The sequence below is a fragment of the Stegostoma tigrinum genome, chromosome 1, assembly GCF_030684315.1.
Source record: "Stegostoma tigrinum isolate sSteTig4 chromosome 1, sSteTig4.hap1, whole genome shotgun sequence".
In the NCBI taxonomy this organism is placed as follows: domain Eukaryota; kingdom Metazoa; phylum Chordata; class Chondrichthyes; order Orectolobiformes; family Stegostomatidae; genus Stegostoma; species Stegostoma tigrinum.
The window spans coordinates 63465920-63490048 of NC_081354.1; the positions used below are offsets into that span (position 1 = coordinate 63465920).

Below are 24129 nucleotides of genomic sequence, written 5' to 3' on the forward strand. Positions count from 1 at the left end.
ACATTGCTTCCTCTGCTTCCATTTGCATTATATGTACTATGTTGCATTGTTGAAGTTGGCAGAAAACTCATATCAGTTTCTTTGTTCCCTCATTTATATTGAAAAGCCAATTCCTAGCACAGTTCCTTGGGAAACACCACCAGTCACATCCTGCTAATTTGAGTCCATGCCTGTTTTCCCTACTTCTACCTACAAATCAAGATAATGGGTTGCCCCAAATTCCATATGCCCTAATTTTTGCTCGATTTAATTTTGTGAACTTTGTGGAATGGCTTCTTGAAGTCCATATAAATTTGATACCACTTATGTAATCTGTTTGTTACCTCTCTGAAGTTTTGAGTTGGTTTGTTCAACTTGATTTGCCTTTTACAAATATAAATGACTTTTGGACAAATAACTCATTGTACAATGTTCAGTCATTCTATCCCAAAAAAACATGTTCAAGTTACTTTCTCTCAACAGACTTTAGACTAATAAGGCTGACTTACATTTAGAAGTGTGAGGTGGAAGCTATTGACTTCTAGAGATCTGTCTGCCTTTAACCTCATTGCTTATCTATTACCATTTGTTAATTTTTTATATTGAATTCAGATAGCTCCTTACCCTAATTTATTTTTAGTTTTATATCTCTGACTTCATCCTCACAAAGAGAATAACAGTGACATACTACAAACCATAGTGGATATTTTGTAATTCTGCCATTTGCTGATTGTGAAACATCCAGTAATTTTCTTAAGGTAATTATTTGTTTCTTTTTGGTAGATATTAATTTATGTTTCTGGAACGTACATACATGATATCAAGTATGAACAATTTGAAGCTTTAATGAAATCTGTGATGACATAATCTGCTGACTGTCGCTGTCTCATTTCACAAACAAAGAAATAACCTGATGTCACGAAATGATCCAAATCATTATTCTGCCAAGAAAGCATAGAAATGTTTGTTTGGCTTTTAAGATAACTTTGGGCGGAATTTACTGTTACGTCAAAATGCAGATGATATCCAGTTAAAATAAAAGTTCTGTCAGTTGGGAAGCACCCATTGTGAGTTAATGAAGTTGGGATATCAAATAATTTATGATTCACTAATTAGTGTTTGACGTAACTCACTTTTCCCACTACGAGTTCCTTCTTTGGAAGGTCACTTCCTTGCCCATCCACTCTTACCTCTAATAACAAATATATTGAGTTCATAGTGGTGTTAACACCCAAGATAACAACCATCTGTTCTGTCAGCTTGGCTGTTTCTCCTAACCTTAACTAATGAGTTAAATTGCCCAAACCTTCAACTACCAACTTTCATTCTAGTTTCTCTCCTATCTCCTCTCTTCTGTGTCCCTTCCTTTTAGTTTAACCATGTAATCAAGTCTTCTGCTTTCACCATCCCACTTTCATGTAGTGCTGACCATCTTCCGTTGAGTTGTCTAATATGACTAATTTTGAGGACTAAAGGGAGAAAATCTTAAGAAAATGACAAGTATCTGTATCTTTCAGAAATGCATAAAGTATGTTGGAAAATGTAAATTCAATTCGATGCATGTTTTCAATATTTGTGTATTTGTCCCTAAGTTCATACACCCTATGTAGAAAGTTTAACACTAACTCCATTTTTGCCTCTATTTTAAAATGAGTAAACACAACTCTGTAACCTAAGATTGTGTTTAATGTTAATGTACCATGTGTTGCATTAATAACTTATTTATTAAAGATCAACTTGTAGCCTGATTATCACTTTATTCTCAAGTTAAATTTATAATACACTAATATTTTACATTTTAGCACAAACATAATATCATTAGTTTAAGTAAATATTTACAATGTATTTGGACCTCCAATGCTTTGGAAAGTTGAATACTGCAGTCTGAATTTTAATTTTACCAGTACACACCATCAACTGAAGAGTCAATTTTACAAATGTACATCACTGCAAGATAGTATTACGGTTTAGAACCTACAATTAAGTTTATATTTAACAGGTATTATAAACTACTATATAGTTTCATGTTTCTCTGTTCAGTGTTAATCATGGGGAGCATGCCCATAGTTTTCAAATTTGCTTCGGGGGCTGGCATGGCTTCCCGGTGGAAGCAATTTTTCACAATCTTCAGATGTGCATAAGACGTAGGAGCAGACGTAGGCCATTTGCCCATCAGCTCTGCTGCAGTATTCAATAATATCATGGCTGATCTGATAATCCTCAATTCCACTTTCATGCTTTCTGCTGTAACCCTTAATTCCCTTGCTGATTAAACCATAGCCTTGAAAATGCTTAATGACCCAGTGTCAACAGCTCTCTGCAGCAACATGTCCTACAGATTCACTGTATCTGAGATTATGTTCTTGACTCTCCCACAAGAGGAGACAACCTCTCTGAATCTAACCTGTCAAGCCCCTAAGAATATTCTGTTAAATAAGGTCTTCCCTCATTCTTCTAAACTCCATTGAATATCAGCCCAACATATTCAATCTCTCCTTGTAAGGCAGTCCCTCCATACCGTGTGTGAGCCTTGTCTGGGTGCCTCCAATGCCAGTATCCCTTTCCTTAGACTAAGGGACCAAAACTGCTTTTGGTATTCCAGTCATGATCTGACTAGTGACTTGTACAGTTTTAGTAAGACTTCCCTGTTAGCAATTATCTGTGAACAGGCACTTCAGTGGACATAACTAAATGGATTGTTTTACTTTTCTACTCTGTTCTGTGTAGTGAGACAGGAGAAGAAGACTTTGAATCGTATTTACAACATGCAAAATCTCAATCTGAAGCTTTTAGGAACCAACACAGTAAGTTGTTTTTGGAAAATAAGGATACAGGCACTTGTGAATGGGTTCTGTTCTGGAGCCCATTTGCAAGTCGGAACACTGGAAAGCAGCTCAAGTGTAGGAAATGTTTATATATTGGGTCTTTAAATTTTAAAACCGTGTATGAGATCGTGCTCATAAGAATGAGCATTCATAAGACAGATGTTTGCAAATCAGGGACCCCTTGTATAATTTCTGCCAAATGATATTTGCCTCATATTTATAATAAAATATATGAATCACTGTTTTGGCAGCATCTAATTGAATGTGCTGATTGGCTGTTGTGCTAGCATAAGGGTATTATGTCATTAACAACTCAATCAGATATTTGGAATAAGCATGACATAGGCTCCTCTGTTACCCTGAGACATTGTTGTGAATCTTCTCACTGAAACAGTGAAAACATGTACTGAAGGTGCTCCCACAATGATGTTAAATGGAGAATTCCAGGATATTGACCGGAATATATTGATCAAACAATGATATAGGTCCATGTCAGAATGGTATGTAATTGCAATAAAAGTTTATTGGTGACCATTCATGATTTTATCACAGTACCTTCAATACATAGACTTGATCTTTTTCACTTCAGCTGTTAATTGTTTTTGTTTCCAGGTGGATGGCAGAAGTTCTAGCTCTGATCAGGGAATGTAGTTATGTAGCTAGTTCAAAAGTCCAGTGTGTGCTTTCTTTTATTTAGTTTCATATCATTGCAAAGTTTTTATTACTTCCTGCTGAATTGTATGCCATCTATAATCTACTTGTGTGTATAATCCCTCAATTTTTAATAACAGTACCTTGCTTGTTGGCACAGGGATCATATTCATAATTTCAACAGAAAATAGGAGCAGATGTAGACTATTCAGCACATCAAGCTTTCCCCGTCATTGAAAATGATGATGGGTGATGTAATTTCAGTCACTTTTTTTGACATTGTGTTACTTTACCCACCTCTCAAAACTTTACATCATGCTTATTCCTTAACAAACCCGCAAAATACTATTCCTAATCACAGACTTAAAATGTTCATACTGGATTCCTTCACCTTTTCCAAATATCTCAAATCTCTACTTCCCTTTCTAAGCTCTCAAACATATAATTACTATTAGCGTTATTGCCTTATTCTCCCATTGGAATTTATGCTGCAGTTAAAATCATCAGTGATTTTTTTTTGAAAGTGGCAATGTATTTCATCCTCTTCTACCTTTCTGCAGTCTTTAGTACAATCAATCACTCCGTTATCCAAAACCTCTCCTGCATATTTTCAGTTTCACATGTTCCAAACTACCTTCTTGTACATAGTATCAGAGATAATGGGAACTGCAGATGCTGGAGATTCCAAGATAATAAAATGTGGGGCTGGATGAACACAGCAGGCCAAGCAGCATCTCAGGAGCACAAAAGCTGACGTTTCGGGCCTAGACCCTTCATCAGAGAGGGGGATGGGGGGAGGGGACTGGAATAAATAGGGAGAGAGGGGGAGGCGGACCGAAGATGGAGAGTAAAGAAGATAGGTGGAGAGGGTGTAGGTGGGGAGGTAGGGAGGGGATAGGTCAGTCCAGGGAAGACGTCCCTGGACTGACCTATCCCCTCCCTACCTCCCCACCTACACCCTCTCCACCTATCTTCTTTACTCTCCATCTTCGGTCCGCCTCCCCCTCTCTCCCTATTCATTCCAGTCCCCTCCCCCCATCCCCCTCTCTGATGAAGGGTCTAGGCCCGAAACGTCAGCTTTTGTGCTCCTGAGATGCTGCTTGGCCTGCTGTGTTCATCCAGCCCCACATTTTATTTTCTTGTACATAGTGTCTGTTCACTTTGCTTCCTCCTCGTCACTCAATTTCCACTAGCTTTTTGCATCTCTGCATATTGTTTTAAAAATGTTGCTTACAAATCTTTGTGATTGTTCTGCAACTCTTGCAGCTCAAAATCACTGCTTTTAACTTTTTACGCTGATTTATGTCTGTGTGCCTCCTCTATTCAATCCCTGATTTTTTATTTGGAATATTCATGTCGAAGATTTTTATACCTGTGGAATTTAGTTTATTGAATTTCTCTGTTTTGCTGTATTGCCTTCCATTTTCCAAAACATGCTTGAAAAGGAATGTCTTGGACCTTGTGTTTCATCATCTCCCCAAAATTATTTCCCCTTCTTTCCCATGAAAAAGCACTGTGCCTCTGTTAAGTGTTATGCAAATAAGAAATTTTTCTACTCCTCAGAGTTCTGAAGAAGGGTCACTGCACCTGAAGCATTAACTCTGATTTCTCTCCACAGATGCTGCCAGACCTGCTGAGATTTTCCAGGAATTTCTGTTTTGTTTCAGATTGTCAGCAGCTGCAGTTCTTTTGGTTTTGAGTGAATGAAGGGACCTGCTCTATTCTTTGTAGTGTACAAGAATGAAGAAATCTCAAACTTGTATAGACCGCTGAGAAATTTCTATAATGTAGGTACAGAATTGCTGCGAGGTCTAAAACTTTGTGGGGAGGGAATCTGTGTTGCAACAAAAGGCAAGTCATATAATTCCAAAGTGAGAGGGGACTTGTTCTCTCAGGGTGGAAAATCTTTGAAAATATCAACTTCGGGGAACTGTAGAAACTCAAGCATTCAGTAAGTTCAAGAGAGACTGACATGGGGATGCTACAGGAATGTGGCGTTGAGGTAGTTGGTTAAGAATGGTGGAAAAGACTCAAGGGGATGAATGGCCTATGTCTATTTTCCTAAGTTGTTCAAGGGAGGGTAAGGATTGGAAAGTCATCAAGTTGACTCGGACACGTTACCAGTCTTTCCAAGTCCTAAGCAATTGTGATGGTTTCTCCCACTGGTGCTGTGGTTTTAAAGGTTAGTGCTTGCAAGTTTAGAGCGGTTATTTATGGGAAAATCTCTCTCTCCAAATACACTTATGTACAAAATTAAACCAATCTGATATTTATGGAATACCATAAATCGCTTACAAACTACTACATACAGCAGTTAAGCAGTTTTTAAGTTTGCTTTTTGAACCTCTACAGAGATTTGAATGCCTTCTGAGGATGGATAACACATCCTGTTATTGTGTCAGCAACACCCATCTTATGAATAACTACAAAAATAAATTGACCCAGCAAACTGATTTTAGTACTAATTTGTATAATTCCAATGCCCTTTTAATTGACAAAATTGAAATATGATTTCACCAGTAATTTACTGATTAATTGCAATAAAATCGTTTGCATGAAAGAAGGAATTATTCGGCCGTCTACTGAAGCAGTGCAAGAAAGAAAAATAAGATGCATTAACTTAAAAAGGCTGTCACTGCAAAAATCAACAATTCTGACAACTTGGCAGTATGTACACATGAGGATATGAGATTCAGAACATGAGGGCAAAAGCATCAAGTGTGATATCAAAACTGCAAACAGAATGGCTTAATCTTAGACTGTTGTCATGGACAAGGATGGTGTTTGGAGTGCATGCAAAAAACAATGGCTTCATTCTTCCCAATACTTAGTGGAAGGAAATTTCCCCTCATCCAGTCCTGCATGTTAGAAAAGCAGTCTAATAGTTTAGCAACTGTGAAGAAGTAAGAGAGTTGGTGAAGTAGAGCTGGAGGTATCATCTATCTATATATGGAAATTGATTTTACAATTTCAGATCATGTTGCCAAGTGGCAGTATGAGTCAACCGACCCCCCCCCCCCCCCCTTAAACTGGAGAATATTTTAGAAGCATAGGACTCAGAATTGTAGGGAAATATGGCAAATACTGTTTTTGTGGGATATGACCGGAAGTAATGAGATTCTTGCCTGACTAATCTCTCTTGATCATGATGCTGAAGGATAACTTCCGTGTGCAATCCTCTGCAGGTTTTCAGATACTGATGTGGGATTTTTTTTTCATCTATCTTAGGGGTATGGCTTAACAACTTATTTGAAAAATTGCACCTCCAAGAATGCAATGCTCCATCACTGCAATACAATAATGTGAGCTAGGTTTCACGCATTCAAAACTCTGGATTGGGAGCTGAACCCACGGCCTCATTGACAAAATTGCTAGCATTGAGCAGCGCTGACTATGGAAGCTAGTCAGTCAATATTATATAATGTTGACACAAAATATTGTAAATGGAGTAAGTGTGACTGATTCCTGTAACGCCTCCCTCGCTTTCTTTTCATCTGAATTCAAGTAGGTTGTAAAACTTATTGCTAAGTCAATTTAATTGCTTTCTCTTTTTCCCTACTTGGAGTGATGTGGGCAATGGCAGGAAATTTAGGTAAATAGTGATTACAAGAAAAATATGATCTTGGAGAGAGAATAATTTGCCTTTTCTTTCCTTTTAAGTTCTAAACAATGACTTCAGAATCTTGCTATTTAAGAGCAACTACCTTATTTTAATGCATTTGCATTTTGTTACCAGCCCAGCTTGCTTCATGGCTGTGCAACTTCTCATTCCTTCTCTGAGAAACTAAACCGCAAATTCCCGATTTGTAAATCTGGGCATGTTACATGGCAGCTGCAGCTTGCTGAATGCTTGTCCCAGTCTTCATCCAGTTCTCTCTTTGCTGTAATGCCCTTCCTGATACATGGGCACCATCCTCCTCCATACTTCAACTGTGCAAGTTGGAATGGGCATACTACCAGCCTCACCAGATCATTATCTCTGCTATCATTCAAACTGTCACGCCTCTTCAGGATTTTATTTTGGAGCTCAGGGGCACCTGGGACTTGACTGCGACTGCCAGTTTGCATTTCGTACATGATGTATATGTCCCTGGTATCTGAATCGAATGCACTTTATGCTCGATTTCTTAGTATTCAGTCATCTTGCTATTTATTTGCAGGTTTCGCACCTTTCTGGATGGCATTGCTTTTTAGAGCATAGTATCTTTCATGCCAAATGTCCCAATGTCTTGCATTGCTTTTTAATGCAGCAAAACAGGCAAGCAACTTGTCACGGTAGGAAGCCCTAAACAGTTAAGGGACTGAACATGTCACTATATGGTGTCATGCTACATGTATATGCTAACAGTTTACTGCACTGCATATGCTTCAGGCAAGTGACCACATCTGAAAGTCTGAGGAGATCAGGAGATGCTGCCATGAACATTGTATGGGGATTGTTCAGATCTCCTCTGGGTGTTCACCACCATTAGGCATTTGGTTTACCAGAATCCAGGGACCCTTATCCTGGCAGTCTGATGATTGGGACATGGTCGGTCACGGACCAAGTACAACCCAAATGGGGATTACAGGCACATGAATGAGCGTGTGGTAGAGACATCAGTCTGAGGGCTGGCGAATCTTTCCTGCAATGAGATTTAAGTATGATACAAGTAGAAGCAAGAGAAGTTAGTGATAATGCAGGAACAGGAGATTTGAACTGTCCCATGTGGGGGAATAGTACACATAGGGCAGGGAATTTTAGTAGGTTGGGAGAATGAAATGGGTCAGGTTGAGTGAGCATGATGCATACACTTTTTGTTTTAAAGACTTGTAGTCCACATCCTTGGTGAGATGCATGTTCAGTGGGAAAGTTCAAGTGAGTGCTGGCTCTGTGCTTGAGGGTAATAAAGATGGTGGCCTTTATGCTTGTGGAGCTCAGAATATTGTTGACCTTTCTATGCACTGCTGTGTATTTTCAAATGTGGCACACCACTGATGTGAGCTGTAGTCCGTGTCCAGGCTGACTGCATCTGGTGGTGTTGGCTCCTCTGACTGTCAACAAGATAAGGCACAACCCTTCCCTCCCCATCCAGCTGCACCTCCTGGTCTGTGCCCACAAAGCGAGGAGCTACCTTGCCTTTTTAGGGCAATGATAATGGTGGAGCGTCACATTGTGGGGAACAGCTCCTGGCTTCGGTTGTTTTGAAGTGGTGTGTAGTTGGGCTTTAAATATTTGCCAGTAATATGAAACCTTTCAAGATCCTGGCAGCGGTGAGTGCTCATGTCTGTTCTGCCACATGAATGCATGCAAAAGAGTCTATTTGCATAATTAGTGAGATGAAGTGCGGGTGACTGCATGAGGAATGTTGCTGTGAGCCATGGCAGACAGATCACCATGAATCACATTTGACAGATACTTCAACTGAAAATGGGAAAATTCAGCCCTCTGTTTTATCAGCCCGGCACATTTAAGACCATAGGTGATGCCGTTTCAAAATTGAAATGGGTTTATGAAACCTGAAGAAAACATCGGAAATGTGATTGTAGCCTTTTCTTTAAATCCTTCAATTGACTGAATGCAGGAATATGGTTGAATGTTTTAAATTGATCCCCTTATGGGCCAGAGAGGTTGATATTTTATAATCGACCTCTTCAAAGATGTTATTACACACCTCTAGAGCACGTTGGGACTTGTACCTAAACCTTCTGACTGAAGTAGAGATGTTGCGAAAGAAGTGGTGAACAGGTTGATTTGGCATTGCATTAACAATCAACAAATTGCACTTAATTGCAGCTTTCTCTGAGGTCAATAAGCAACTATTAATCAAATCCTGCAATTCCTTTAATAGTGATGCAGATACTTTGTGCAAGTAAGACAGCAGAAGGGTGGAAAGTGAGCAGCAGTAGTGGGGTTTTTTGATTGTCTTGAAAGTTTTAGACAGCTCAGTCCTTAATAATCTGTTAACACACTATCTCACCCATGAGATTTGGCTAAATATTTCTGCAACAATTCTCAGGTGAGATAGCAAAGTTAAAAGAGGATCTGTCACAAATTTGTAGGCCAGAAAGATGACCAGGCCAACTGACCAGCAATGGGACATAGTCAAACAGGAAACACGAGCAAAATAAAACCACGTGGCATAAAGAATATGAACTAGAATCTAGGGTGGCATCAAAAAATTAACAGGTCTGAACCAAAACAGATGCTTAAATAACAGTAATACAGACACATCACACTGATACTAAAGGCACTCATGGATAATGTAGAAAACACATCAGTTTAGAAGGTCTCAAATTTAGTATCATTAAAAAAAGAGCTGATGTATTTTTAGAATTTTAAGAAGATTGAGAGCTTGCGACCACTCATATCGTAAAACTGAAGATAAAAGTTAACCAGTTTTTGGTAAAATAAATACTCTTGACATTTTCATGAATGATGTGCAAGTGAGAACGTAGAGATACTACATGCAGATGTGAAGTACCAAGAGTAAAGGAATGGTTTTGAAAGAATAAACCGAACACTAGGAGCACAAGCCACCAGGGCTATGACGTGGACATGCGTGGAAAAAGTCAGAGAGGAAATAGTGGAGAATTTGGTTCAAATCTTCAGCCAGTTTAGAGACACAAATTATGCCACAAGACATTGACTCTTGCTCTGTAATACTTATTTTTAAATCTATCGCATGTAGGTGTCACTGGAAAGGCCAGAATTTGTTGCTGTTGAGGTGATTGTTAACTGCCTTCTTGGACTTCATTGTCAAAGGAGTGATTTGAATTTTTCCTTGTTGATGATGGTCTTTGTCTGTCACTTGTGGAATGAATATTACTTTCCATGTGTCAACCCAAGTCTAGATATTGTCTATATCATTCTGTATGTGGTTGCAGACTTCTTAGTTTTAAACATTGTGATTGAAACCTGACCTTGTGTTGGAAGGAAGGTCTTGAATTGACCAGCTGAAGGTGAATCTGCTTGAGGAACTTCTCCAGAAAGGTTAAAATTTGGGGTGATTGACTCCAACACTCACTTATCTTTCCTCTGGAGAAGGACAAACTTGGTAGGTTTAACTCATCATATTATGTGGATAAAGTGTAAAGGGTTGATTAATTTTAAATCAAATGAGTGAGCATTTGAAATTTTTAGGTTAACTAAGACAGCCAGTATGGCTTTCTTTGAGGGATTTCCTATTTGAAAAATGTTTTCTTTTTGTAGAAATCATCAACAGGATAGGTAAAGAAAATATATTTTTGTTATTGATTTGGATGGTGCTGGCATGGCCTCATTTATTGTCCTGCTATAGTTTTTAGAGAACGTAATGGTGGGACACCAGCTAGAATTATTGGAAGTTATTTGCTGTGTTGCACCTAGAATTCCTGGATATTGACCCAAGTTAATGAAACAGTTATACATTCATTACGGGATGGTGTATGATTCTGGGTGTTCTCCCAGCATTGTTGTTCTTTCTCATTCTGCACTCATAATCATTCACTCTGGCTCTCTCTCTACAAATACTGCTTGCTGTGTTGGGTTGTCCAGGATTTTCTGTTTTTTCTTTAATGTCAGATTTTCATTTGTCCACAGCATTTTGTGAACAAGGAGAAGGAATAAACCCTGCAGCCCCTTGAAAGTCTATTCCCAGTTTGCCACCAATCGTTACTTGTGTCACTGAGCCTTTTTTAAACCATACCAACATTCCCCTTGTTTTTAAAGGTTTCCACCTCCAGTGTGTCATATTTTTGAATTTCTTCGAAAAATTCTTATACATGCATTTTGTCCATTTAGTACCTTGAACAATGTTTTCTGTTATCCCACTCCCCCCCAAAAAAAATCAAGCAAGATAGTCAGACAGTTTGTCTTTGAGAAATTTACACTAGCTCTATTCAAGTAACCCAAGTCTTTCTAAATTTAATGTTTATTTTGTTCATGATGGTGGTGTCAAAAACTTGTCCAAAATGTTTAGCTATTCGGCCTATAATTTCCTGATTTACACTTCTCTGCTTTGTTGAATAGTGTTAGGATGTGAATAATCCTCCATAGGTGGAAATGGACCTTTTGGTCCAACTTGTCCATGCTGAATTGATCCAGTCCCATTTGTCAGCGTTTACCTTGATTCCCTCTTAAACCCTTCCTATTCATGTACCCATCCAGAAGCCTTTTAAATGACGTGTCTCCACCACTACTTCTGGCAGCTCATTCCATACACGCACCACCCTCTGAAAAAGCTGCCCCTTAGCTCCCTTTCAAATCTCTTCCCCCCTCACTTTAAACTTATGCTTTCTAATCTAAGACTCGCCTACCCTGGGATAAAGACCTTGGCTATTCGCCCTATCCATGCCCCTCGTGATTTTGTAAACCTTCTATAAGGTCATCCCTCAGCCTCTGACTCTCCAGGGAAAAGGCTGCAGTTTATTCATCCTCTACCTATAGATCAAACCCTCCAATCCTAGCAACACCCTTGTAAATCTTTTCTGAACCTTTTTCAAGTTTACCCACATCTTTGCTATAGTGGGGAGACCGGAATTGAACACCATTCTAAAAGTGGCCTCACCAACGTTCTGTACAGCCACAAGATGACATTCCACCTCGTATATTCAAAGCACTGACCAGTGAAGGCAAGCTTACCAACACCGCCTTCACCACCCTGTCTACCTGCGACTCCACTTTCAACGAGTTAGGCAACTGCACCCCTAGGTCTCTGTTCAGCATCACTCCGAACCATTAACTGCATAAACCCTGCCTTGATTCACACTGACTAGTTCTATATTCAAAGACTTGAAAGAATGTGACCAGTTCCTGTCAGCCACCAAGAACATAATCCATCTGGGTGAGGTAACCAATTTTCGGTAATGCTATTCTTTGTTAGTGTGACTCATCTGTGTATTGGCATCTTATTCAGAACTTCCCCATCCTCCTCTTTAAAAAAAAACTTTAAATTATCCACTTCTGTAAAGACAGATAAAAAGTGCTTGTTTAACATTTGCCATATCCTCTGCAGCTACTTGCAAATTCCCCTAAGGATCCTCAATAAAATCAACATTTACTTCTTGGCTAACCACTTGGACGTTTTATGTTTATATGCTTTGGGGTCAGTTTTATATTGCCCGCTAATCTCTGCTTCCTGTATTAAATATTCCCAATTGATTTTTATACTTTCCATATCCTATTGATTAATGACTAAACCATACTCTTCATATAGTCTTCTGTTCAAATTTTGATTTTCTTCATCCAGGCTGTATTCTTTGGGTGTTCTACCTCAAGAATATGTACTAATTATACCTGTACTATCTCTTCTGTGAATGCCCTCTGTTGCTTTAATTGCTTTAACTTACGTCATTTCCAGTTTAACAGTGCTCCGTGTCTCCTTGAAATCACTTTGTCAGCAATTTCTCCTTTTGCTATTTTGTGATCTCTCGTTATATTATCTTAAACTGATGTGTATTTTTACTATTGGCTAGGTTTGACTTTAATCATTTACAACATGTACACTATTGGCAAGGTTGGTGTTTATTGCCCATCGTTAATTGCAGTTTAGAAAGAAGTGGTTAATCACCTTGTTGACCACTAAATGGTTTGTTAGGTCATTTCACAAGGTAGTTAGGAGTTGCCACATTGCTGTGGGCCTAACGTTGTTAAGATACTAGATTAAATAAGGAAAGGATATAGATTGTATTGTAACTAGCTCCAATTGCACTACTTTATTTTCCAGAACTAATCTTTGTTTGCTTCCTTATCAACTGGAGACCTTTAGATCAGGAAGATTCTCCTGTATACGTATCAGAAATGCTTCTCCTTCGAAATGTTTAACACTATTTTGCCCAGTCTTGGAAAATCAAACTCTTAACAATATAGCTATTTAACTTTTTGTTGCGCCCCTTTAAAATTTTCTAACAAATTGTACGAAAGCAATATCAAATAAAGCAATTCTTTGTACTGCACAACATTTATTATGTGGTTACAGTATTTTCACATTCACATAGCACATCTAGCTGTATAAATAATAAATATGTAGTCATATTTTATGTCTGTAGAATACTTAAGTACAGAATGAATTATTCATGATTGTTCGCACAATGTGAACACTGATGCTGGCTGAGTTGTTTTTTAATTATCATTAAAAATGTTTTTTTAAACTAAGGTCAGAATATGAAATGATAGGACTCTACAGTTGTTATTACTGGATCAGCTATAATTTATTCTCTAAAGCTTTGTTTCATAACTGTGATGCGTTTAATCAGGACACGTTTTTAACTTGACCTATAATCTGCACATGTTTAGAGAGAATATAAACCATCTTACATTCTAAGACTTGTTTCTGCCTTCATGCTAGGAATCTCCTCAGAGGCGACTATTCTGACACCAAACACTGAAAGCAGCTGTGACTTGACAACAAAAACCAAGTCAACAAATGATGATAGTACTTCATTGGACCTCGAGTGGGAAGATGAAGAAGGTAAAGCTCCTTCGGCGTGTTAACCTTTCATTACCAAATTTAGTTATGTTACTGATCAGAAATCAGGTAGATCAGTTCTAGTGAGCCTTATCTGGGAATGGCTTTGAGGTACGAAACTTATCCATAGCTCCACAAATTCATCTTTAAGCTTAGAGCCATCACCTCTGATTTGTTTTAAGTTTAAGTATGGGGAACATTTATTAAATATTGGATGAATTGTTACGTGTTATATCTGCTGCAAGAAACCTTGATTAATTAACCCAAGCAGTGCCGAACAGTTAAGTAGCGTAATCTTCAACACAAATTTTAAGGATGCACAGTCACTTTCTCCCCTTGAATTAGTTTACCGTAATTGTTGAATATATCAAATTAACTTTAGAATTGGGTTTATTGTCACGTACTCAAGTACACAGATAAAAGAATATAGTGAAAAGTGTACAAAGTCACCACTTCTGGCACCATCTTAGGTACAAAGATGCTTTAGGTACAAAATCATAGTTACAAAATAGAAAAATGAAGAAATAAAAGTAAAAGATCAGCATTTCAGTCCTTATAAAACTGGGTGCAAGGTTACCTAGGTACAAAATATTAGGTATAAATGAGAAGAATAAAGAAATAAAGGGCAAAGTTCAGCTTTACGGCCATCTAAAACCTATCCATGCTGGGCTTCACCTCAAGGCCAGGAGTCCCTTCAGTCTATGCTGGCTCAACTTTCCACCACCGATGCCATCAAAAAACGAAAAATAATCTAACTGAAATGTATGCAATTCTTAAGTGGCTTGACAACATGGAAGCAGAGAAAAGATTTTTGGAATTGGGGAATCTTCACATTGGTCTCAGGGCAAGAATATACTGAGATGAGGAGGGGTTTCTTCAGATTTTTGAATCTTTGTAATTCTTTACCTCGAAACTGAGGAATGGAGGTAAGTAGAGAGGTTTAAAAAAAAATGAAACAGTGGACAAGCTTCAATTTGGGAGCCTACTCCTCCATCTTGCAGAAAATTTGTCTTTCTTCTAGGAGTTTCACTGTGACTTGTTTCCTATGAGACTTGAAGAGTAATTTTCTATTCAAAGGTGCTGAAACTGAACCGAATCATCTGCCCAGTTCAGAGAAATGACAAAATTGCTGGGTTTTCTTAAGATGTCAAAACTCACCATTTCAGTTTTTAGAAGTTTTAAAATTGATGAGTCATTTGCGAGCAAGGACAGTTGTCATTTTGTTTTGGCCTGCTTTGTTCTTGCCTCTGACCATCAAAGCATGTAAAGTGTAGCAAAATAAGCCTGTTCTAGGGATCCGAACTATAGTTTGCTTTTAAAATAATTCTCTGCTGCATTTGGAGTGAATATAATAAAGTCCCCAATTATCTGGAATTCTCCTGCAACTGACAATCGATGGAAGTAGGTTTCCTCTCACTGGGAACTGATCATTTGGTCATATCTTACTCTCTCTCCTTTTGATCAAAACTCGCTGACAGTATTTATGAGCAGTCTTGGTTACAACCAGCACACCCATGTAACCAGCACCACCATTTCCCATGCATGCTGGATATTATGAAGTTTATTGTCATTCCAAATCAAACAAATATTTTTATTTTTGCTGCAAGCAACTTCCTCAAGATGACTGTTTTATTTCTATAGTCCAGCAGCTGTAACCTTTGTATATTTTGTCAGTGGCAAGTAGGAAATATTGCCATAAATTTGCTGCAGTTCAGAAGAATGAAATATAATCTAACTGAAATATATACGATTCTTAAGTAGCTTGACAATGCAGAAGCAGAGATGATGTTTTTTCCTGTCTGGGGAATCTTGGCATTGGTCTCAGGCTAAGAATCTACTGAGGTATGGGGTTTCTTCAGATTTTTGAATCTTTGTAATTCTTCACCTCAAAACTGAATGTTCAGTCGTCAAATACATTCAAGACAGCGGCTATAGTTATGGATGCTAAGAGGTTTAAGGGAGAAGTGAAAACTGGAGTAAAGTCATAGATCAGTCATGTTATTGAGTGGTGAGCAAGCTTGGAGATTCAAATAGCCTACTGCAGCTCCTACTATTTGGAATCTTTTGTATGCAACCAGTGTTGCATTTGCCTGAGTAAATTGAACTTCCCCATGGACAAGCAGCCACTTGCGAAGGCTGTAAAAATGTATAAAATGTCAAGACTTTAGCTACACATATTCCATATTCATTGCCACTGTCTACATTGATGGGCAACAATTCCATGCACTCAAACATCAACTCATTTTCAGCTGTCAATGAAATTCTATGCACAAGTACTTTATTCTCAAGCAGCTGTCAAAGCGCCGACAAATCAAAACTGTCCAGTGTCTGACCTTTCCAAGAAACACTGTGCAATTTGTGCATAGATAATCTCCTTGCCACTGAACAATTACAGACTAAGATATTTTATTGACTGATGATTTGTTCTGTTCACCTATATCATTACTGTATCGGAGAGTGTTGTGTTTTAATTTATAACTTTGGAAGTTTTTGGAACTTTCAGATCTGATTACTATTTAATCTGATACTATTTAATCTGATTACTATTTAAGCATGGATCTACTTTCAGCCCTTTCTAGTTCTCATCTAAATGCTGCAGCTTGAAATCCCAAAATACAATGTCAGATTTAACATATGCTGTGAAGCCCAACTTTATCTCATTATAATTCTTACCTTTTATTTACTATATCTTATTTGTCACGTGGCTTGTCTGACACTCCTTGTTGAACAAACAAAAAGTTTTATTTAAACTAAGTATCGAGAAGATCAAAAAACTTTAGCCCCCAGCACAAACTCTCTTCCCTAATAAGCAATTCTATTCTCCTCCCTAGCCATTATCTGAGGCTAAATCAGACTCTACGTCCTCAGCATTCTATTTGACTCAGAGGAGAACTTCGACTATTACCACTGTAACACCAAGACTGCTTGAATCCAACTCTAACAGCAGCTATTTGTATCCTGTCTCTGTCTTTCTGCTGCTAAAACCATCATCTGTACTTTTGTTACCCTTCAATCAACAATTCCATTGCTTTCCTGGGCAGGCTTCCAATCTTCCATAAATTTGATCCCTCAAAAAAAAATTCCTTTTTGAGCAATTCCGGAGCATTTATCATCACTGCTGTCACCTCCATAAGTTCCTAGTCCAGCAGCGCCTCAAATTCCCATCCTGGTACTCGATCTCTTCAAAAGCCTCTTACATCCCTGTTTATAACCTCCCTTGGTCGCATCATTATTCAAGAATACTTGCCCTCTCCAGTTTTTTTGGTTTTTTCTGTGTAATTCTCATTTATTTTGTGCAGCCATTAGCCACCATGCCTGCAGTACCCTAAGCAGTCTGTTTTGGAATCCCGTTCCCACCCTCCTGGTCATTTAAGATGCTCTTTAAAACCAATCTCTTTAACCACACATTTGGTTACCTGTCCAGATCCCTCTTTATGGTTCTGATAAAATTCTGTCTGAAAATGTTCTTGTGAATGCCTTAATACATATTACTGTGTCAAAACTGCTTTATAATAATTTGTCGCTGCTGTAGATTGTAACAAGAATACAGTCATGATTCGTTAAATGGTAAAATTGGAAAAGATGATTTTTATCACTGTTTGTTTTGTGATGTGCACTGGTATTCTTTATCCTGCTGGACTGAAAGAAAATACTTTTTTTCATTCAAGGGATTAATAGAATGATTCCAATGAGAGAACGCTCTAGAACTGAAGAAGACATTCTTCAAGCAGCCTTGAGGCTCAGCAGCCATAGACCTGGGAGCAACCCATTGTCTGCATCAGATGAGTCAACTGGACTGGAATGGGAAAATGATTTTGTCAGTGCTGAATTGGATGATAATGGGAATTCTGAATATGCAGGTTTTGTGAACCCTGTCCTAGAACTCTCTCCTAATGACATAAAAAATACAGATGGTGATAAGCAGAGCAGGTAGTGATCTTACTAGATCATGTAATTTGGTTGACCAAACTTTTAAGACATTGTAAGAATGTATTTCAATTCTGGTTGGACATTTTATCCTTCTGGTGGTCTGAGTCCACATAGGCTGCAAAAGGACATGACTGCTTTGTATTGTGTTAACACATACAATTTACAATTAAGTGCAATTCTTGTAAAATTTCAGCTTATGAATGAATTTTTAAGCCATTACATTGGGTGTTGATTAAAACGGCTGTGCTGTAAAGGGAAAATGTGATGTGAAGTTTATTTGATAAAACTTTCTAGCTATGAAATGCATGTTTCTATGTATTCATTTTTGAGTCACTGCTGTTCTGATTGTATAAAAGTAACAAATAATGGATACACTGGATTATTAAACTGGTTTATTGTTTTGATCGGTACTGTTATATTAACATGTAAATATCATGAAGCCTTATGAGATTGACTTATTTTCTTTGCATGACAAATGAACTTTTGTTTGTTAAGTTATATATTCATTGTTTTTATTGATTAATTCTTAATGCTGTGTTAGCTCATATTTTTCCATCAATATATGTCTGTTACATGCTTAGTTCTAAACAAGAGTATTCCAATATCGCAGGTCAAAAAAAGTTCCATAATGTATGAATATGTCAACTCCTATATTTGTTAGATCCTTCTGTTTCTTCTACTTCCTCCTCATATTGGGAAGGTAGGTGGGACAGTAGGAGTTGCTTGTATTTTATAATCTCAAGGGTCCTGTTGGGCCTAAACTGAAGTAATGTTTTCCTTTGAGGTTTCCTTGCAGCCTGACCAAACATTTCAAAGCCCAAATAGTATGTTCTACTTCAGATATGTAAAGATTTGATTCCCATTGGATCTTCTGGTATGAAAGCTGTAAATTTTGCTGATGAGGTCAAGTTACAGCAACTGATAAGACCGTGAGGCTACACATTGTTCCTGTTGCCATCTAACATGGTTTCAGGCATATTTGAGAATGTAAAAATAAAAGCTTCTCTTTATTTCGGTGACCGTAGGACCCTGTGCAAAAGTCGTTTGAACAATTTTAGATGACGAAAACAGGAGATGGTGATTGGACATTTCAAATATACTCAGCCCCACACTAACCCAATACACCTCATTCCATGAGTTTCTGACAGTCTCTTCATTTCTGTCTGGAATATGTTGACTGAGCCTCAGAGTTCTCTTTCTGGTGTGGGGAATTCCAGAAATGCACAGTGCTTTGTTGAGGAAATTTCTTGTCATCGCAGCCCTTAATGGCCAGCGCTTTACTCAGATTGTGATCCTTAATTCTGGAATCCCAGTTCAGAAGTGTTCTGAGAACATCCATCCAATCACACTTCGAGAGTTTGAATGTTGAGATCACCTAACATTCCTTTAAATTCCAGGAACTATAAGAACAGTTTAACCATTATCATCTTAAGAAAATCTACTGGCACAGTTCACACCTGCCCATAATTTGTCATTTAAACCAGCATTTTCATTTCGAAGCCAAAACAATTAATCTCAAAAGCAAGCTAGTGCAACAGAAGAATAGTTGTGATTTGAGTAAATTTTTATTGTGGTAAGTTTTTGATTTTTTTAGGCCAGCTGATGGATATTTCATCTTATCAATTATCTTGTAACAGGTTTTGAGAGAGGTATTTGAAAGAACTTCATGCTTTGTCTGATTTATATCTCTCATTTGGCACTCATCATATAACTTTGTTGCAGACCCAAGCTGGTGGATAAGCACACAGTAGATGTGCAATAAACAATGTAATTTTCTAAATAATGCAGTTTTCTCTCAACATTTATTGAGAAGATAGGGTGTTTGTTATACACGGTATTCAGTCAAAATAGACTTTTGTGCAGCTAGCTATGAACATCTGTTCTTCACACTTTGTGAACGATGCATGCTCAATGGAAATGTATTTTGACAGTGGCACTTTTAAAACATTTGTTTCTAAAGTCTAAATGAGAATCATCTCTTGTTTCTGTTAACGTTTGGTTATTTATAGATGTAGCTTCTTATTCAATTCACTCAAAATTGACATCAGTCTCCCTGGTGAATATATCACAGACATTGTACAAGATGTGCCTGTCTTCCACCTCCAGCGATCTTGTCTTGCTTGCCTTGGGACTTAAGCTAATCAGTTGAATTTTGCCAAAACCTAACTTCTCCTGGTTAATGTGGTATTCCCATGCTAGTTTACAGCAACTTCTAACACCTTGAGTTTGTCTGCTTTGTACCTTAATTTTTTTTTCATTAACAGTGAAAAGACTAACAAACTGTTAGTAAAAAAATCCCATGTTTCTGCCCTGACAAACTTGTCTTTGTAACATGTCACATTCATTTAATTGATAAACAGAGCCAGCTCATTGATCTACTTGAGTTTCACTCATTTTGTGTTTCCATTATTGAATGAATTCAGTGTGTGCAATTCTGACTCCATTTGCTCAGCAGTACAGCGTGGGGAACAGAAACTTGTGACTGAGGAGAAAGAAGAGCTGTCAGAACACCAGACAGTGCACTTAAGAGTGCAGTTGATAACTGGAGAAGCTAATATGTATATGAGCGAGAAGAGAAAAGGATATGTTGATGGAATGAATTGGGAGGAGGTTTTAAATGGAGCATAAAAGCAGGCAGATTTTTAGACCAAATGTGGTTATTTTTATACTGTGATTTGCAGGTCAGCAGTTGAGGTTAATGCATTCCTTTAGGTCCAGAAAAGACTTGCTAAAAATATACCAGACTCTGTGTTGGTCTGACAGAATTTATCTTGACATAACACATTTTTGATGTAATTCCATTTTATTCCTGCAGTCCTGATAACTGGTACATATGGCATATTCATATTGCACATTTAATTTTTTTCTACATATATTAGGTTTGCTATGTGGTGGTACCTCTTTCAGGTGTGCAATGATCTCTGAAATGTTTGACTTATTGTTTGGATTTCATTGAATTGATTGTCTTCTACATTTCCAGTTTCAGCATACAAAACCATTTTACATAGATGGTAGGAACTGCGGATGCTAGAGACTCAGATGACAAGGTGTAGAGATGGATGAACACAACAGGCCAAGCAGCATCAGAGGAGCAGGAAAGCTGATGTTTCGAGCCTAGACCCTCCTTCAAAAATGGAGGAAGGGAAGGGGATTCTGAAATAAATAGGGAGAGAGGGGGAGGCAGATAAAAGATGGATAGAGGAGAAGATAGGTGGAGATGAGACACACATGTCAAAGAGGCGGGTGGAGCCAGTAGAAGTGAGTATAGGTGGGGAGTTGGCGAGGGGATAGGTCAGCCCAGCAAGGACAGACAGGTCAAGGGGCCAGGGTGAGGCTGGTAGGTAGGAGATGGGGCTTGAGGTGGGAGAGGGAATAGGTGAGGGGAATGGTTAGGGACGCAGTGACAAGCTGGGCTGGTTTTGGGATGTGGTAGGGGGAGGGGAGCTTTTGAATCTTGTGAAATCCACCTTGATACTATTGAGCTGCAGATTACCCAAGCGGAATATGAATTGCTGTTCCGGCAACCTTTGGGTGGCATTGTGGCACTGCAGGAGGCCCAGGATGGACATGTCATCTGAGGAATGGGAGGGGGAGTTGAAATAGTTCGCGACTGGGAGGTGCAGCTGTTTAGTGCGAACCAAGCCTTGGTGTTCTGCAAAGTGGTCCCCAAACCTCTGTTTGGTTTCCCCGATGTGGAGGAGGCCACAATGGGAACAGCGCATACAGTATACCACATTAGCAGATGTGCAGGTGAACATCTGTTGATGCGGAAAGTCTTCTGGGGGCCTGGGATGGGGTGGGGGGGGGGGGGGGGCAAGTGTAGCACTTCCTGTGGTTGCAGGAAAAAGTGCTGGAGGGGAGTGTGGAGCAGACAAGGGAGTCACGGAGAGAGTGGTCCCTCCAGAAAGCAGATAAGGGTGGGGAGGGAAAAATGTCTTTGGTGGTGGGCTCGGATTTGCAGATGGCGGAAGTGTCGGTGGATGACGCGTTGGATCGGAGGTTGTGGGGGGAACCTTCTCCCCCCCATTTATTTCAGAACCCCCTTCCCCTGCCCTATATCTGAATAAGGGTCTAGGCCTGAAACGTCAGCCTCCCTGCTCTTCTGATGCTGTGTGGCCTGCTGTGTTCATCCAGCTCTACGCCTTATTCAACCATTTTACATGTTGTGTTTTAGCTTCATTGTCATTTCTTTTCTATTCTGATATACTCATTACAAATTAACATGAAAAACTGTACAGTAAAAGTAAAGGTGCATATAGATTATGATAAATCATTTTTTGGAAAAAAATTAAGATATCCCAGGCTATAAAAGTACTGATCAGTTGACTTTGCTTTTAGTAATGATATTTCTGAAAGAAAAATCAATTGATTTATGGCAATAATGAATTCCCACACTCCAGTAGTTTGGCCCAAATGCACCACCAGTTATGGAGTTTGGTCTCCTGTTTGTATTTTGGGTCCAGTATTACATCAACAAAACAATAGTTTGAGACTGGACAGAAGTGAAACAAGCTTAATCAACAATGTGTTAATTAGCTGCTTTAAAGATTTAAACATTTATAAGCAGCATTAAAACCATGTATTACAGGCATCAAAACAGAAGAATAATCAGTGCTCTTAGCTTGAATTTTTTTTCTTCTTTTGTCACAGATGTCCTTCCATCCAGTCAAGCTTCTTCAGTCTCCTCTGTCTGTTTATAATGTTATGTTGTGATTTTTGAGAGTGGAATCATGAATTAAAATAAAGGGGTTACGTTTTGGTCACAGAACTGAGTTCATTAATGATGAAATATGGGTTTTTTATCTTTTTCTTTGGTTATTGCAGTGTTTCTGCAGAGTTTGAGCCCACTGGGGAAACTGCACTGGACAGCGATCTCCAGTGTTCCCAAGTTGTCGCAGAAGTTCATGTTTTTAAAAAATCTGTTTACCAATCTGCTTTTTTAAAAAAAAACAAGGATTATTATTTATTGAAACAAATAACAGGTAAACAACCGAGGACCATTGGCTCTCCTAACTAAAATGCTAAGCCTCTTATAAAACTTCCTTATGCAGGACATTTAGGAGACAATCATATTCCTGTGGCTCTGGAGTCATATATAGGCCAGAGCAGATAAGGATGGCAGATTTCCTTCTGTAAAAGTTATTAGGTTTGCACAACAATCTGTATTCCTATCTATGAAAGTTGTCAAAATCCTGTCACAAAGATTAGCTTTTCAATTCCAGGTTTGTTTCAGATTCCAATAGCACTGACTCCCAAGATTGGCATTAGCCTGGTTGGCTAATCCCATTGCCATTACCATTATTTTAACTCCTATTATGTAAAGAGGATAAAATATTGTAAAACTAAAATCATAGTCTGCAATGCCTTCATGATTGGGTTGCCTTCTCTCAGTTTGCAAGGTGAGTATACTGTGATCAGCTACAGTTACTCGGGCAACCTAATGAGACTCTGGACTAAGCTCAGCAAAGGGAATCATATTGTCCATTGAGTCTGTTAATGAATACTCCCAGTCACCATATTTGAAAGCTAACTTTGGGATCTTTTGGGAGTATTTCCCATGTTATTGGTCAGTATTATTTGTGTTAAGAGATATTACTTGCATTTCAGATTTACTGATCCAGATAATCTGGTCAGAGGCAGAGAAGACGTATGCTGCTCACTAATTTGAATATGCGCTGTTATACCTGAAGCAAAGTATAAGTCCCTATCACACAGGAGCATGCAAACATTAATACCCTACAAATTGATGGTACTACAAAGCATCTAGTCTCACTACAGAGCAAAACAATGAGCAGACAATATCCTAATCAGGCAAGGGAGTGATGAAGAAAAAATTATGCAAGAGGAAGTAATAAAAGTATGCATGCCTGTTGCAAAAAAAAACTGGTCAAGAGGGCTAACTTTAGAAAATATACTCTGCAACAAGGGCAATGTCTTCATACTCTTATCAATGATCTGCAGAGGGCTGTATGACAGCTCAAAAGAATTAATCAGGGTCTGAACTGTTGTAAGAATCTTAGATAAACCATTGACTGACTACTTGCAGATAGGGATAACAATGTTGACAAAGGCAATTTAGTCTTGTTCCAGATTCCAGACCCGAATCATCAGCTTTCCTGTTGCTCTGATGCCGCTTGGCTTGCTGTGTTCATCCAGCTCTACACCTTGTTATCTCAGATTCTCCAGCATCAGCAGTTCCCACTATCTCATTGTTCACTCTGAAGCAGGAAAACCTGTATCAATGTACATGTGGTTGGCAAAGTAGATGAATGGGAAAGCTAAGAGTTTAAAACTTTTACAATTGAATTTCCACAGCT

General features: G+C 38.5%; 1 protein-coding gene across 3 annotated transcripts in view; it reads left to right on the forward strand.

Moving 5' to 3' along the window:
• ap1ar (adaptor related protein complex 1 associated regulatory protein) overlaps positions 1-18310 on the forward strand; it is a 91931-nt gene extending 73621 nt beyond the window's left edge. For all 3 annotated transcript variants that reach the window (XM_048535052.2, XM_048535044.2, XM_048535036.2), the window contains 3 exons: positions 2707-2783; positions 13763-13885; positions 17551-18310. In XM_048535052.2, coding sequence (XP_048391009.1) covers positions 2707-2783; positions 13763-13885; positions 17551-17816 — 466 coding nt within the window. In that variant the 3' untranslated portion in view covers positions 17817-18310. The remainder of the gene's footprint in view (positions 1-2706; positions 2784-13762; positions 13886-17550) is intronic.
• Positions 18311-24129: the final 5819 nt, after the last annotated feature.